Source organism: Rasamsonia emersonii (assembly GCF_000968595.1).
Source record: "Rasamsonia emersonii CBS 393.64 chromosome Unknown ctg1118621760394, whole genome shotgun sequence".
Lineage (NCBI taxonomy): Eukaryota > Fungi > Ascomycota > Eurotiomycetes > Eurotiales > Trichocomaceae > Rasamsonia > Rasamsonia emersonii.
The window spans coordinates 1-16,079 of NW_013563032.1; the positions used below are offsets into that span (position 1 = coordinate 1).

Genomic DNA, 16,079 nt, shown 5'->3' on the forward strand with positions numbered 1-16,079 from the left:
CCTGACGCAGTGCCGGCCTGTAGCCGCGCTGTGGAATCCTGCTCTGCGAGCCACGGGCCACTGCTTGGAGCCCAGCGTCAACAGCGACGTGGCCCTCGCACAGTCGGTCTTCTTCTGCCTCGCCGATGTCATCTTCGCCGTCTTCCCCCTCAGCTTCCTCTGGAACCTCAAGATGAACCGCCGGACCAAGTCTGCCCTTGGTTTCGTGCTCAGCTTGGGTTTGATGTACGTTTGCACAAGTTGCTTTCTACTATCTCTATTCCTACTGACCATCTAGTGCCGCCGCATTCGGCGTCGTCCGGTGCGTCGTCCTGCAGGAACTCGGCAGCCGGGCCGACATCCTTTTCTCGACCGTCGACCTGGCCATCTGGTCCTTCCTCGAGCAGAACGTGACCATCATCGCGGCGTGCATTCCCGTGCTGTACACCGTCTTCCGTACACTGCTGGGCATCGTCAGCACCAAGGCGTCGCGCTCGACGGGGCGCGGGACCACGCAGCGCCGCAAGTACGGCTACGACTCGACGTACGGGACGGGCTCGCGGCTGGATCGCAGCGCCTACCGCGAGATCGACTACGAGATGCAGGCGACGGGACGGACGGTCGCTGTTGTGGGAGGGAGGACCAAGACGGCCTCGGATGACGTCTCCAGCGAGGATGAGATCCTAGCTAATGGCGGTGTGGGCATTGTCCGGACGACAGAGATGGTGGTGTCGTCGGATTTTCATCCAAGTAGCTGAGAGGATACACCAGATGGACGTGGTTTGTAATCTTAATATAAGTTTGTGGTATGGATGTTGGTTTACGGCTCGGGTCATGGTTATGCTAATGTCCACGTGTACAGCAACTTTCTCTTCTTGTATTAATTCTTAACTAGAAAGATCAAAACAAAAAGGAAACCGTTGAGAACACATCCTATTACTCAATTCAGATGATATCAGTTGTGTACGGAGTAAGCTATATAGATATCCGTCGTACTGTCTAACTAAAGCTTACGATACTATATCGACAAATAAATGATTAATCGATAATACCTTTCTTGCTATGGATATCATTTATACACAAATCGACAGAGAATTGTGACTCGCTTGAACTACTGCTCTGGCTAGACAGACATGATCTGCCTGCTTGATCTGTGCGTCCAAGCCAATATCATCAATTAATTAGACTACTGTTCTGTGCTCACTTCGCAGCTTAGCAACTAGGCTTAGGTTACGTCCACACCCTAGCTAGGGCTGAGACTAAGCCAAGACAAGGCTAATAGGGATGTGATGCGCTTGCGGAAAATTGCCGGGAGATTAATAGTGCTGATTAATTTGATTAATTACGTATGTATGTACATTACAGTACGTGTGTCGAAGCTCAGCTAAAAAGGATAGAGTCTGCAACATGTTGGCGTCTTCTGACACAGTGTGGTTTTTATAAAATTCTTTCTATTACTCTATCCTTAGACAGAGTCATGCTACAGGTACAGTACATGATGTTGTATACAGTACAGTCGACGAGCATTTAACACGGCAGTTTTAGGTCAACCTATCTGCGTCCTGGTTTAACTTGTGGCCATCCATGAAATAATAATTAACACAAGTATTGTCGATCGATCGATAGATGATCACTCACAAGACAGACGAACTGTGGAGCCATCAAGTCGATCAGCGCGAATTCTCGGAATCTCGGTACATGAATGTAAAACTAAAATAGTCTGATGTACAGTACGATGGCTGGGCCTGGAGATTCACGGAATGTCGGCTGTGCTCTACTCCTCCCCCACTAGATTGGCAGATCTTTGCTCTTAGAGCTTGCGGTCTTGCAGCTTGCTCAGGGGCAGACAGACAGAGGGAAATCCTTGCTTCGTGTGCCCTATTTCCAGGGACAGCAATTCCTCCGCACGTGGGAGAGTAATCTTTCATGTCCGTGGATAGTCTAGGTAATATGTTCTCAATGCATCCGTTGCAATGCATCCCATGTCCCACGTTCCACGGGTTGCGTCAGACCGAATCTGTACTGCAACAATGATACAACCGTGGTAGTTGCCTGAGGAAGACCCGTCGATTAATTTCCAGAAGCCTGATTTCCTTGCTCTTGCCAATGCAGAGTTATAGTTATAGCTCGGCCAGGATCATTAAGCTCTCTAGAAAATGTCTGGGACAAGTTTGATGTCAATGTCGATGTGACCCTGTGTCTGAAGTATGCAGGGGAGGAGAATAATAGTGTGCTGCAAGAATGATAGTAAGCTTAAGTCGTGTCTGATAAGCGCTCGAATAGGGTTTGTGTCGTGCACACTAGACTAGGTCTATTGATCCTTTGTCAGGTAAGGTACTCTCTAGTGTGAATAAAGCTGATTCGGGCTGTGGTGGCGCAAATCGAGGCAGTCTCATAAGAGGGGAACTAGTTGAGAGGAAAGCAACAAGCAACGAGGTTAGTGCAGGTTTTCATTTACAAGTTTAGCAGGGTACTGTAAAATTTAAATTACTCTGTTGGTATTGCATTTTTGAGAGAAAACAATAGTTTGCATTTGTTATCTCGATTATTGCTGTCGTTCTATATATAATGCTTATCTTTATATTTATGTTAGCAATATGCAAAGTCATCTTTGTATCTTCGTGCTTCAGCTACGTTACTTTCCTACAGTGCGATGACATGCCAGACTCTCTAGAGACACTAATCTTTGTGGCAGATAACCAACACTATCTCGCACAAATAACCAGCAGCCTGATAGGAAGAATCCATGGTAAATATCCACGTTTCCCTGTCTGTCTGTTTTTGCTGCAAATTGGTACTTTACGGAGAAGATGTCTGTAGATATAGAATTCATTTTTTGCTGGGAAAATGAGGGAATATTTAGGATCTTAGGATAGAACAGCAGCTGGTACAGTTACAAGGTCAGATTCGTTAACAATATGTCTACGACATATGAGTGTGGTTATCATATCTACGGCCACAACTCCTCTGAAATTATGGACATATATCTTTACCTTGCAGCACTAGCACACATCCATTTGTTGACCCCTGCGGAGTTAGATGAAAAGTATAGATTTTTACAGATCGAACTCTGCAGTCACACTGTCCTGTTGATGGGCGAGCGCCCTGAGCTCACAGTGAGCTTTACAGCTAGATATCGATGATCAACTCAAGGATGAGAATATTCGGTTTATATTTGTCTGAACAAAAACGTGAAACAGTAGAGCAAGCGGAGTCTGAATTTGGCGTAGGTTGAACCACTTAAATCGACTGATCCGGCTGCTTTGTGACAGACAATTCTTCTCTATCTAATTTATACTGAAGAAAGGATACTATAGATTGTTTCTTACCGTTCCTATTAGATAGCCTTAAAAACCCGGCGCCAACGGTCGTCCTACTCGATGACATCCAAACGCGGTCTTACTCCGGATAGACGAGTTCCAACCTCAAGCCCTCTATGATTTTTCTTCAGCTTGTCAATTGCAGATTATTAGTCAATTGGTGATCTACACCAGCAAGAGCTGTATTCTGGAGATATGAATTGTTCAGAAATCATAAAATGGAGAGGCGTGTTCTGAAGGAGGAAGAAAAACGAAGAAGAGGAAATAGATATTCCCCTAGTCAAGCGATCTGATTTAGCTGTAGATGCCTTGATAAATAAAAGATACACCAATCCCTTGATGTTCGTCGCAGATGATTGTATCCACGACGGACCATGGAATGAGGGTATGTGCCTACATGGACTGCAACATCCCTGCCCGCGATGCTACGGAGTGAATGTCTGCTATCTGGCAGAAGAATCGCGAACATGCCAAGTCATGGGGCCACTTTCCACAACTGATTGATCTCTTATTCCGTTATTATTCCATTCTGGTTTAGTACAGACAAGAAGGCGCAGACAGACTTGATAAGAATATTCAGTCCTTGGAAGAGGAGCTGATCTCAATTCTCGATCCTGGTTAGCGCAAGAAGTACAGACCCTATCTGATGAGCAGGCTCATGCCATTGAATCTCATTCTTTGTCTTTAATGGTAAATACAACGTCAAGAGATAAAAAAGAATTAGCAGTGAGGACCTGGTGATACTACACAATTCCCCACATGCTAGCAGCAAGAAAATAGTGGGGTAGCACTAGCATTAGCACTATGTGGAGGGTTGATGTGGAGAGTTGATTGTATCAGATCAAGTACGGAGTACTCCTTTTTGTCTGGCGACACTTAAAAGAGCTCCTTTGAGAAGAAATATACTGTGAGAGTGGTTGCTACCAGTTCATGCCACTCAATTGATGCCGTCTGCCTGTATCATACTAGCAATGGCTATATCTGAAAACAGACGAGCTCATTGAATTCGACTGATATGACATTCTTAGGGCTTCGGGATGGAATATGCCGAGTTCCCCTCATTCACATCACATGACCTATTTCTCCGCATTCTTAGTCCGAAGTCGGATACATGTCTTTATATATGAAATGAGCAGTCTACATTAACTAAGGTATGTAGTGTATGTAGGTAGTGATTTCTCGCCATGCCCCCCATCACCTGCAACTTTGCGTCCGCCCTCTACGACCGCATGGTCCCGCTGGCATCCGGCGAGGTGCGGGCTCCCGGGCTGAACGTCAACTTCATCGAGGTCGAGCATCCACGCGACATCTTCGACCGTATGGTCGCCAACCGCGAGTTCGACGCCTCAGAGCTGTCGGCCTCGGAGTACATCACGCGATACGTCTCGGGCGACCGGTCGTTTGTGGCCATCCCCGTGTTTCCGTCAAGGGTCTTCCGCCACGGCTTCATCTGCGTCAACACCAACAAGGTCAAGGAGCCCCAGGACCTCAATGGCAAGCGCGTTGGCGTACAGCTGTACACCATGACTGCCGCCGTCTGGATCCGCGGCGTGCTGCAGCACGAGTACGGCGTCGATCTGTCGTCTATCGAATGGGTCGAGGGCAAGATGGAAGGCCCCGGGTCGCATGGCAAGCCGTCTACCTTGCCTCCTCTGGCGCCGGTCAAAATCACCCGCAACACAGACCCGACCAAGTCGCTGTCCGATCTGCTGGAATCCGGCGAGATCGATGCGACCATCGGCGCCGACGTGCCCGCGTGCCTGGGCCGGGCGCCGCATATCCGGCGACTGTTCCCGGACTTCAAGAGCGTCGAGAAGGACTACTATAAGCGCACGGGGATCTTCCCAATCATGCACCTGGTCGCGCTGCGGCGCGAGTACTACGAGGCGAATCGGTTCGTGGCGTCGGCGCTGTTCAACGCGCTGAACGAGAGCAAGGAGCTGGCGCGCAGGCGGATGGAGTCGCTGGGCGCGCTGCGCTACATGCTGCCGTGGCTGCCGCAGGAGCTGGACGACATCCGCGAGGTCTTTGGCGAGGATTGCTGGCCGTATGGGCTGGAGGAGAACCGTAAGACGCTGGAGGCGTTGGTGCAGTTCCTGTACGAGCAGAGCATGATTGACCGGATCATGCCGATTGACGAGCTGTTTGCGCCGGTCAGGAAGATCAACTTTAAAATTGGGTGATCTAGACGAGTTTACAAGATATGCAGTTTTCAAGTTTTGATATTCACACAGATCCTCTATTGAATACATATCAAACACAGATGTTTACAACCGCCCTCCATAAATCACACATCAACAAGACCTATACTACTATCAGTACACTCTCTCACGCCTAAAAAGCTGCAACTCACCCAGCTGGCAGCCCACAATTCGCCGTAACAGAAGCCATCCCACTGGGGAAAACAAGCACACCATCCTGATCCGCGATCGGCACGCACGTCGAATCCGTATCCGGATTGATGAGGAACGTGTTAATATCCCCCGTGCACCCGGCGCCAGTGAAGAATTCCACCGTGCAGAGCTCGCCGGGCCCGGTCTCGAACAGCGCGCCGAAGTTGCCCGGCTCGGAGAAGGTGAAGCACGACAGGTCGCCGCAGATGGGGCCGTTGTTGACGAAGGGTCCGGCGCAGGCGCCGTCTTGGGTGACGGCGATGGTGAGGCTGGTTGCGAGGGGTGGTATGATGGTGAGTAGAAAGGTGTAGAGGGGTTTCTAGTGCTGTTAGTTATTGTATGAAAGAAGGAGAGGTAGGAATCACCATTTTGGACAGATACTAAGATTCAGACAGACACGAGATATCATTCTGCAGCCTAAATAGGAGATTTGATTGATTCTTACCTGAAGGGAGTACCAGAGTATTTATCTTGAGGCAACAAAGCTAACCCTAACCCACGGACAGCCACGTAACTAGCATTTACCTATGGCATTTACTCAACTGGGCAGCTCGTCAGCCGCAGCAGAATTAACTATTCCTGTGACGAGCAGGGGACTGCTGACGATGGTTAGTCATACATTCAGCGTGCTTACCAAGAAAAGGATCATTGGATAGACTGAATTCAGGCTGGGAAACACTACTGCAGTTGGCTTTCTAATCTCAAAATCGTCCATTACTAACGACTGATAGTAAGCTGAGTCAGTAGGGAAATAAAAATAGGTGGTAGTAGTATTCCATGTTCCAATCAACCCTAATACAGCTGTCTCCCTAGACCATGCATAGCACTAAAAAGACGGGGTTAATAATAGTAACAGTAATACCAACTCTAAATCCCCATTCGTCTTTTATATTCATTGTCTTGGGTGCAGCAAAGCATACACACTTGCAGACAGAGAGTCCCAAAAAAGATTACAGCATCTCCATTCGTTAACTTGGTATGATATTGTACTGGGGAGTCCTCCATACAATAATCATGTCAGTGCATGCCTGTATATACATATGCTGCCAGGGGAATCATCCATCTTTACACACAACTCAGTCGTCTTCTTACAGTCAGTTATTCAGTATTCATCCTGAATTCAGTAAAGATGTCACGAGCTAAGTAACTAAACAGCCTAATCCAGGGAATCAGCATCTTTACAACATCAGCTCTCTACAGGCTGGATATGGTCCGTCAAGGTACAAAATTATACTATAATAATATCCTTTTTATAATATATTTAGAGAATCTATAAAATAACAATCTGGGGAGTATTCCCCTGGTATATTATTTATTTATTTCCTACAGCACTATAATTATATCTGTATCTATATGCTAATAGCATACACCGGAATAGGTACTTAGTGAAGTTGAACCCACTGATCAGAGCCAGGTAACTGGGAAGATCAATTAAAATGATTCAAACGTCGGTCGCACCATAGGTGTTAGGTATGCTGACAACACATTGCCACAGCTCTTCTCACCTCTCACTACTACTCTTGTGGGCTATCCGATATACCTCGCATACTTGGCAAACTCCTCATCCGCCCTCAACCTCTCCATGTCTTCATCCCTCAAACAAATCGCAACCGCAATCTCGCCGTCCAGCGTCCTCGGAATCAAATAGATCAAACTCTCGACCGGGTCAAACTGCGGTCTCCGCACAGCCTCCGGTTTGCCCAGTCCAAGGTTGAAATCAAGCTCATAAAAGTTTAACTTGGCCCACGAACTGAGCATGAGGTCCGCTGAGAGGTCAAGCGTCGCTGTGAAGGAGATGATGTTTTTGTCTGGCGTGCGGTCGAGGAAGGTTGCGAGGGCACGCGTGTGGTAAGCTAGATTCGATGTTTTGGGGTCTAGAGCCGAACGAAGCTGGGATGCGACAGCGCCCAACGGCTCCTCCACCAGCTTCTGAAGCGTGTACGTATGATACGTCATATTCTGCACAAGTCCCGGGTACGTCTGTGGAATACCCAGATAACGCCGTACATCGACAGCGCGGGCGAATGTTGACTCCGCTGTGGGATCTAAGCGGGGGAGGCGGGCGCGGATGACGGATTGCCAGATAAAGGCGCTGAGGGCGTCGTCGGTGGAGATGTAGCCTCCTGAGGGCAGGGTGATGGTTTCTGTGGCGAGTGATTTTAGAGCGGCGAGCGAGGTGGGGGGGAAGGTGAAGTAGGCCCAGGTGCATTTGGGAGGGGGAGCTGGTGCTGGATGAGATGGAGATGGTTTCACCATCTGACGAGCGAGCTCGGAGCCTGGTTTGTACGAGTCGTCGAGCAAGGGGATGAGGTTATGGCGGGCAAGGTTGCCGGATGACAGTTCGTCGCTGGTGAATGGTTCATTGCGGCACGCTTTGGAGAAGAGATGGATGATCTGGCCTTGGCCAGTCATGTCCATGGCGTTGTGCTGGCCGACGAAGGTGAGCAGGAGGCCACCGGTGATGAAACTGGCTTGGAGGAGGAAGACCGGCGCTGCGTCTGCTGCGGATTCGTTTCCTGGGAGGGTTTTGCGAGGGGCAAGGATGATCTCGTCTAGCATGCTGAAGGGGAAGTTGGCTCGTCTGAGGGCGTCCATTGTTGGTATGGAGGGATCATGTCGGAGATCTTTCACGACCAGACGAGGAATTTTCTCCAACGGTTTGATCTTGAAGACGCCTGAATTGCCTTCGCCTGCACCTTCGTTGACGACCTGGCCTGCCAGCCATGGAAAGCTCGCGGACAGTCGCTCGAGACCATTCGTCAACGTGTTGATGATTGCTGAGTTTGAGGAAGCATCGGCCACGGGAAAGCAAAAGCATATCTGAGTGTATATGTTGAGTAATGGCTGTTGTCCGAGAACATCCAGATAGTCGTCCAGGTCCTCTACAATAGCTGGTCCATGCATGTTGGGCAGTTGATAGTGTCTAAACCATACTTACGGCGGTTAGCGCCCTTTTAAAATGGACTTAACTGCGAGTCAAGTCCAAATTAACCAACCCACTTTTACTGGAGCTAAGTTTTAGTAATTTTTAGTCATTCTTTGTCATAAACCGAGACGGCTCCTCTCAGATAGAGAAATCAAGCATCTTCATGCCACCTCACTCTCCTAGCCGCTGAGATATTATCTGTAAAGACATGCTCTTCGCCTCTTTGGTGTATGTATTCCTTTGCAGTGCGTGGTCTTAATGCATAAGTCAAGTATCATTTGTAAAACTTCTTCTCTTCCTCAATCCATGCTGGGAATCCATACACTTTAATGTATGCACGCCATATCTCTTCAAAAATGCCTTCAATCTTGGAATGTTGGTTCTGCCTAACATTCATGAAAGGATGAAAATTGTTCAGGCCTTTCTCACTCTGCACAGTTGATGCCACTTCAGAATCAAAAAAAACTGCTTTGGGTAATTATTCTGTTGCTGTTCCATCGGAAGAATCTCTTCTTGTGCTGAAAGTCCCACTTCAATTGCCCATTGAAGGTCAATTTGAAGGCCAATTGGCCCGCTTCATTTATATGCCTTTCTTTTGTTATTATGGTATATAATGGTTGAGATTATAACGAGCTAAACAACCCTGTACAGGCAAAGACATGCCGGGTATTTTGGGCGCAATAATTGCAAGAGGCAATTTTGAATTGCCTCTTTCCACCCTGCGAGCTTTTTAAATTCAGCGGGGCCATGGTGGGCATTCTCCTATATTTGGTATGAGTTTCTGTCCATCCAGATGAACAATTGTGATCTTACGGAGAATAGGCTCACTTCAGGAGCCCCGATGTAGTTCATCCACCAGGTGGTTCCCTCGGGCTGCCGGCGCTTGAGATGGTTGGTATTGAGAGTGGCGGAAGTGAGGGTGCTTCCATGGTTGCAGAGGTTCGAGGAGTCGTTGAGTCTGGGATAACCTCGTAGAGAGAGATTCAGACAGCAAAGAAATCTGCCTCCATGACGTTGTTGGGGCTTACGATCGTACCTGCCGAAAGAAAGACTCACGCAAACTGGGCAATCACTGCTGTTACCTATTCCTTTCGAAACTACCCATCAAACCAGTTCGTTGCGACCATAATCAAATTCAATCTATTGATATGTTGCTGTAGTCAGCACTCCGGCATTCCGCGGGTCTTTTCAAGCAAGCTTTCGCCGGCGTCATCGCGTCTTGCGCAAGACAGCACGTTCGCACACGGCGTCATCTACAAGTACTTTGTTAATTTTCACCATTTATACAGGACCAGAAATAAGGATGAATTGACTTTATGCGCTACTTCTAATCGCTGGGGAGAGAACAAAGTGGTATGATATCTGGTATGATATCGTCTACATGCCTACTTCGTTCGTACAGTCATCAGATATAACTGTATAGACATCTATCTCAATATTCTATCTATATTCTATCGACGACAGCACACTGGTAAGCCTCTCGCTTTCTTATTTTTATTTTCTCTTCCTCTCAATTCTCGCGCACGAGAAGCTACCTACACCGCTGAACACTACTCCCCCCCAAGATGCCCCCAAGCAGCTTCTGAGGAATGCCTCTTCTCCCCAAAGCCTCGCACCACCTCACAGCCCACGTCGACACGCGCTGGGCCGACCTCATCCTGCTGGCCTGCTACACCATCACGGGCCTGCTCGACAGCGCCGCCATCACCATCTGGGGCTCGTTCGTGAGCGTCGTGCTGACGAGCATCTACTGCGATCTGTTCTCGGACCAGCAGTTACTGAAACTGCACAACGCCGAGCGCAATCGGCGGGCAGCGGCGCCGGTCAGTCTGCTGGCGGGGGCGCTCTGCGGCGGGGGCTGGACGCACAGTTCGGTGGGGTTGGCGGGGGCATTGTGGACGGCGGCGCTGCTGAAGGCGCTGATAGTGCTGGCATGGCTGGGGTGGAGGGAAGAAAGCAGGCAGAATAACAGTAGTTGTGCAGATACAGCATGTGGGAGCGATGGAATACGTCAGTAGAATAGCTTCCAAATCGGGAGGGTTCCGGTCCAGCCCTAACCCTAGATTACATAAGCCGTAAGCTGACTAATCAATTAGTTACCTGACACGTATATTAGTATAATCCAGCCCACCGGAAGATAATTATCCCGGCGAGTTATCTCTCTACATTCGTTAACAATTAACGATCAATGATATCTATCATGGTCTTGCGACCTCTCGAGACAGACATTTTGATTGCAATGCAAGAAACAAATATCCCTCCATCCATGGACGAAGGAAGTTTTGCGCTCACCGCTGATGATGACCGTTCAACTTGTGGCTATCGTCAGCTAGAAGAAAACATTAAGCATGTGCTGCCTTAGGAAGGACCATGGCTAGGAATGATCTTTCGTCTTGCGTCTTACATACAGTACGGAGTACAGTATTTGTTCTTTGCTGTATTCCCTCATGCAGTCCTGCGAAGCATTAATGCTCTGTTCTTGCCCAGCCATGGCATATTGTATGGTTATGTTATCCACGGTTATATTTCCACCTACCAAGGTACATACAGTACATGCAACAAATCTATACAACATCCAATCTATACATGTATATCTACTTCCTCCCCCTCCACAACGACCCCGGCACATCCATCGGATCAATATCAAAAATATGAGGCAAAACAAGCGGCAAATTCTCCGTCCTCAACTCCGGAAACTCCTCACGGATCGTCTTTCGCAGCAAGTCAAACCACACGCGGTATGCCTTTCCCGAGAAATGGATCCCGTCTGTGAGCAGGTCGCGTAGGTTTTTCCCACTGCTGGGCGGGTTTTCGCCGCGCTTGCCGATGATCGGCTCGCCGTCTGTCCAGCCCTGAGCGCGCAGCAGCGCTGTCCACAGGTCGATAAAAGGCACGGCTGTCTCGGCGGCGACGCCACGGGCAGCTTCTGAATATTCCCTGTTGCGCAGCGTCGTGCACTCGTCCGGTCCGTCGGGGGAATCCAGCACGACGGGCGCATACTCATCGACAGGACCGGGGCCGACGAGGATGACGGGGATGTTCCTGCTCCGCGCAAGACGCACCATCTCCCTCAGATTCTCCTTGTACCGCTCGAGGGACACAAACTGGTAGTCGTTCTTCGACGCATCGTTCGTCCCGAAAAAGATCACCAGTAGCCGGATCCTGACCTTCACCCCCGGCGGCCCCGCCGTTTCAAAGTCCAGGATCGGCTCTAGGATGTGTCGCGCGTGCTCGCTGTTGTACCCCCCGTACCCGCGCGTCACGACATGCAGTTTGCGGAAGTATTCATGTTGCAGGGCCGGGGCGAGGGCGAACCCGAGGGATTGGTCGGAGCTCAGCTCGGTGATGGAGTCGCCGAAGAGGATGATTTTGTCGGTTGCGACGAGGGAGAGGGGGGTGGACATGACGAAAATTGTACAGTACCTAATCGGGAGGGTTTTATTTTAATAGGTTGACAGAAAAATGAAAGAATGACCGTAGCAGAAGTAAGCAAGAGCAGTGGTAATCGATGCAGATATAGATAGAACCTAGCCACAATAGATTATATACAGACGAAGGAACTAACAGACCCCACCATCTTTCTACCAGGCAGCAAATACACCTCGAGGTAAATATAATTATCTCTGCTTAGCTGCATGGCTAGACCAGCTGCAAGCCACGCGGGGTAAGTCAAAGTTGAGGCAATTGGCTAGACTGGCTGGCGTCTTCTGTCGGGCGGATTCTCGGGCTGATTTGCATACATACGGACAGCCTACTAACTACTAATAGTACGAGAGATAGATATGCCTACAGAGTTGGGTAGAATAAAATGATATTTTTAGAACTAATTAACAGAGTGATCGATCTGTATATATAATGTCAAATTGTCCTATTCTGGTCTGTCACCTCTATACCTACATCTACACTGTCCTCTATCAACAGAGTACGATGTATACACTGTCTAACTACAATCTCACTTAAATCCATTCATTTAAGTACACGCAACCTCCACCCTCCAGCTGCTTCCCGTCCCTGCTGCCTGGGTCAGATCCACCTGCACCAGCATCAATCCCTCCTGCAGCCGTTCCGTCAAAACATCCACTGCCTTCCCGTCAACAGTCGCGCTGATGTCAACTGCGTCCGCAATGACAAATCCAACAACGCCGTCGTACTTGATCTCCGTCACCAGCCGGCTGCCTTGTTGCACGACAGAAGAACTCTTGATGCCCGCAAGACTGGCGTATTTGTCGACCAGCCCCAGATTCGCAATCCGACCTTTGCCCACTGCCTGGTATGGCGCAATCGTCAGCGTCTCCGCGCTCTGCGGTGCCAGCGACACCGTCACCACCGGCTCCGAGGCGGTTATTGTCTCCCAGTCGGAAGTCCCTGCGCGGGCTCGATCCAGGCTCACGGACTTTGCCTTGCGGGAGTTCGCCGCCCAGATCACGCCCTCCCACGGCCCAGAAGGCGTGTCGAGCGCGTCGAGGAGATCGCCCTCGAAAAGGACGTCGACGCTGTGATCGACTGCGTCCTCACGCGTGTTCCACAGCACGATCGCCGCAGAATGGCTGTCTGGGAAGTAGGACGTCCCCTTGAGAGACGCCCCCCGACCTCCATCCAAGAACCGCTCCCACACATTCCGTTGCAGCGGTCGGACGACATTCGACGCCCGGATCACCTGGTACGAATCTTCCCCAGGCGTCCGCCCGATCAGCTTCGACCGCACGCGCGCATCGCCCTGGCCCGGCTTGTCGGCCAGGAAGATCGGCCCGGGGAAGAAGGCCCGCAGCACGGCATGGTACTCGGGCCACTGCGCGCTGGTCATGAACATGTCCGCGTCCGGCGTCAAACACTGATGCCCCAGCAGCATGCCGTTGTAGATGTTGTACCGGATGTGGTCGCGGTGCACGTTGCGCCGCGGCAGGCCAAAGTCGTCCGAGTTGCGGATGACCATTCGCTTCCCCTGCGTCGCCATTCCCATGCCAATGTCGCCGTTGAACATGCGCTCGTAGTGTGCCATGCAGTGGATAACCCGGTTCTCGCCAAACGTCTCGTTGGCCGCCCGCGTCATCCCATTCCACAGCGCTACAAACTCCTCACCCCCCTCGACGCCCTCCAGGAAAGACCCATACGCCTGGTTGTCGACCTTGACGAAGGTGATGCCCGCGTCGGTGCAGGCACGGAAGTAGTCTCGCCAAAACGCATACGCCTGATGCGGAGGAGGCAGACACCAGACCCGATTCTCCGGCTTCGAGATGGAGCCCGACTGCTGGCCGTCGAAATCCTTCGGAGGCCACTTGATCCCGCGCACATTGTCCCGGTCGAGGTGGTACACGCGCATCTCGTACTTCTGCGCCAGCGGTGAATCCGGAACGATCGAGTTCCAATAGCCGGCCAACGTCATCCACACGCCAATGTCCTTCACCGTCGGCAGGGTCCGCTTGATCAGCGCGACCGTATCGGCCAGACTGCTCTTCATCCCGTCCCAGGTCCCAAAGCTCCACAGACCCCGCGTTTTCGCCGCCCCGTTCTGTCCATGTCGGATATCCTGCCAGCCGTCGTCGATCAGGAACGTGCCGACGGGGACGTTGTCGCGGCGCAGCAGCTGCACGAGGTTGTCCACCAGGTCGATCGTGAGGGGCACGTTTTCGCCAATGCTGGTCCAGGTGCAGAAGCCGAGGCGATCGAACGGGTTCAGACCGGACTCGTCGGTAAACGGAGTCGTAGAGAGGCCGTATTTGGCACGGGCGATCTCGACCGCGCTGCGGATCGCTGTCGTCGTGCCCTTCTGCACGGTGAGCTTGCCCGTCACGTAGACCTTGGGCCGGCCGCCCTTCTTGATCCGTCTCGCGCGAGCGTAGACGCCTGGCGGCTCACCGTCGCGTGCGGCGCTGAGCGTGACGAAGGCCTCCTGGGAGGACGCAGGAAAGACCGCAAGAACCGATCCGGGATCAATCTCCGCGCTCGTAGGCCGTAGCAAGAGGTTATGCGTAGGCGTCTGAGAGGACAGCTGGCTCAGATGCGTAAACGAAGCTTCAATCCACGTCTCTCGGGGCCGGTACCAGGCCCAGCCCTCCCAGTCATGGACGTTGAGCCAGTCGATCTTCTGACTCTTCCATTCCTCATCTTCTTCCAGGACAATTTCGGTCACAAACTCCTGGTCGACGCCCTTGGCTTCCGTCTGCACAAAGGCAATCTTGCCCAGTCCGCTGCCGCTGCCGAAGACGGCGATCTCCCCGCCGCTGTTGAGAGGGAGAGTCACCTTGTAGGTCAGCAGCGGTTCCTGGCCGAATGAGTCGAGCTGGACCTGCGTGAACGGGGTCTGCTCATCGTGACCGTCAATCCTGGCCGTCAATTCGACGGGCTCCGGGGTTGCAGCGTAGATGACGATCGAGGAAGTGCCAGCAGGCACGAAGACCGTCTGGCCAAGCGCTGGCGTGAAAACAACCGAATTGACCGCCATCTTCAGCACGTTCTTTCAGACGTCCTGCCCAGCAGGACCTGCTCGCCTCTTCGCATCTATATATGTGTACCCGCTGCCCCGCCTGGCAATGAAGCCGAGAATTGCGCCGGCCGGGTCATTCCTCGTCGCATGACTGGATCCTCCGAGAGTCTGGCCGGCAGATCGAATAGGCGGGCAGCCATGATGTGTTTGTCAAGAAATCTCTACGGAGTGCTCTCCGAGATGAGATGCTGGACGGAGTCGTCGATGAGGTTGGGCTGATAGGATCTGCGGGGCAATTCCGAGGCATTGATAAGACTGAATACTAGAACACGAGATGGTAAATGGACTTGGTTGCGATCAGTTCTTGCCATTCTCTCGCAATTCAGCAGAGTCAACGCAATAACAGTGTCACAGAGTACTTGTACTGTACAGTGCTTGTACAGCATATGCGGGGCAGGCTTAGCACAAGCTCGCATCTCCGTCCAGTCACCGCGTAGGGGCCACATCGGGCCAGGAGATGAAACTGGCGTGCATAAGATAAGCACTACTGCAATTCCTCGCCTTCCATTCCTGCCATGAGTTTTTTCGCGAAATAGCCGGCTCCATTGGCCCCGTTTGCTCGTCTGCCTGCGCGTAGCCGCGGGACATTTTGCTTGCCGCCGACGATCGTCCATCCTCGCGGGTGACTGGATTGTCTGCCTCTGCCTGTTGCTCAATGAATGCACGATGCCGCAGAACTCAGAAGGGCTTTCAGCTCTGTGGGTCACGCTGACGAACTGTATCATTACTGCCTGCTCAGCTGGGGCGGCTAGCAACGTAGTCTGCAATAAGCGTGCCTGCGAGGCGCTTCCAGCAGTCGAATGCGCGCGCGGCGTTTCAGCCTCACCTCGCTCGCCTCCTTCAAAAGTCAGCGGCTGCCCTTGCTTCTCTTTCCGTCTTGTTGACCTTCCAGGCTGAATTGTTGCCGGCTCGCTGTATGTACAGCGTTGGTCTCTCTGAGAACTGTTCCATCTACCCCTCAGCGCTCAATCGAGAGT

General features: G+C 51.3%; 5 protein-coding genes across 5 annotated transcripts; 2 read left to right on the forward strand and 3 right to left on the reverse strand.

Annotated features, from left to right (window-relative positions):
* Positions 1 to 172: 172 nt before the first annotated feature.
* Positions 173 to 737, forward strand: T310_6283 (uncharacterized protein; the record flags this gene model as incomplete). Its single annotated transcript, XM_013470870.1, has 2 exons — positions 173 to 225; positions 278 to 737. The coding sequence occupies 2 exons, from the start codon at positions 173 to 175 to the stop codon at positions 735 to 737; spliced, it is 513 nt and encodes a 170-aa protein (XP_013326324.1).
* Positions 738 to 4,483: 3,746 nt separating this feature from the next.
* On the forward strand, positions 4,484 to 6,113 carry T310_6284 (uncharacterized protein; the record flags this gene model as incomplete). The annotated part of the gene is made up of 3 exons (XM_013470871.1): positions 4,484 to 5,452; positions 5,619 to 5,985; positions 6,088 to 6,113. 3 exons carry the CDS (start codon positions 4,484 to 4,486, stop codon positions 6,111 to 6,113), a joined length of 1,362 nt encoding a protein of 453 aa, XP_013326325.1.
* A 1,106-nt stretch (positions 6,114 to 7,219) lies between these two features.
* Positions 7,220 to 8,596, reverse strand: T310_6285 (uncharacterized protein; the record flags this gene model as incomplete). Its single annotated transcript, XM_013470872.1, has 1 exon — positions 7,220 to 8,596. One exon carries the CDS (start codon positions 8,594 to 8,596, stop codon positions 7,220 to 7,222), a length of 1,377 nt encoding a protein of 458 aa, XP_013326326.1.
* A 1,399-nt stretch (positions 8,597 to 9,995) lies between these two features.
* Positions 9,996 to 12,022, reverse strand: T310_6286 (uncharacterized protein; the record flags this gene model as incomplete). Its single annotated transcript, XM_013470873.1, has 6 exons — positions 9,996 to 10,033; positions 10,243 to 10,375; positions 10,487 to 10,677; positions 10,719 to 10,780; positions 11,027 to 11,150; positions 11,323 to 12,022. 6 exons carry the CDS (start codon positions 12,020 to 12,022, stop codon positions 9,996 to 9,998), a joined length of 1,248 nt encoding a protein of 415 aa, XP_013326327.1.
* A 566-nt stretch (positions 12,023 to 12,588) lies between these two features.
* Positions 12,589 to 15,060, reverse strand: T310_6287 (uncharacterized protein; the record flags this gene model as incomplete). Its single annotated transcript, XM_013470874.1, has 1 exon — positions 12,589 to 15,060. One exon carries the CDS (start codon positions 15,058 to 15,060, stop codon positions 12,589 to 12,591), a length of 2,472 nt encoding a protein of 823 aa, XP_013326328.1.
* Between the last annotated feature and the right edge of the window lie 1,019 nt (positions 15,061 to 16,079).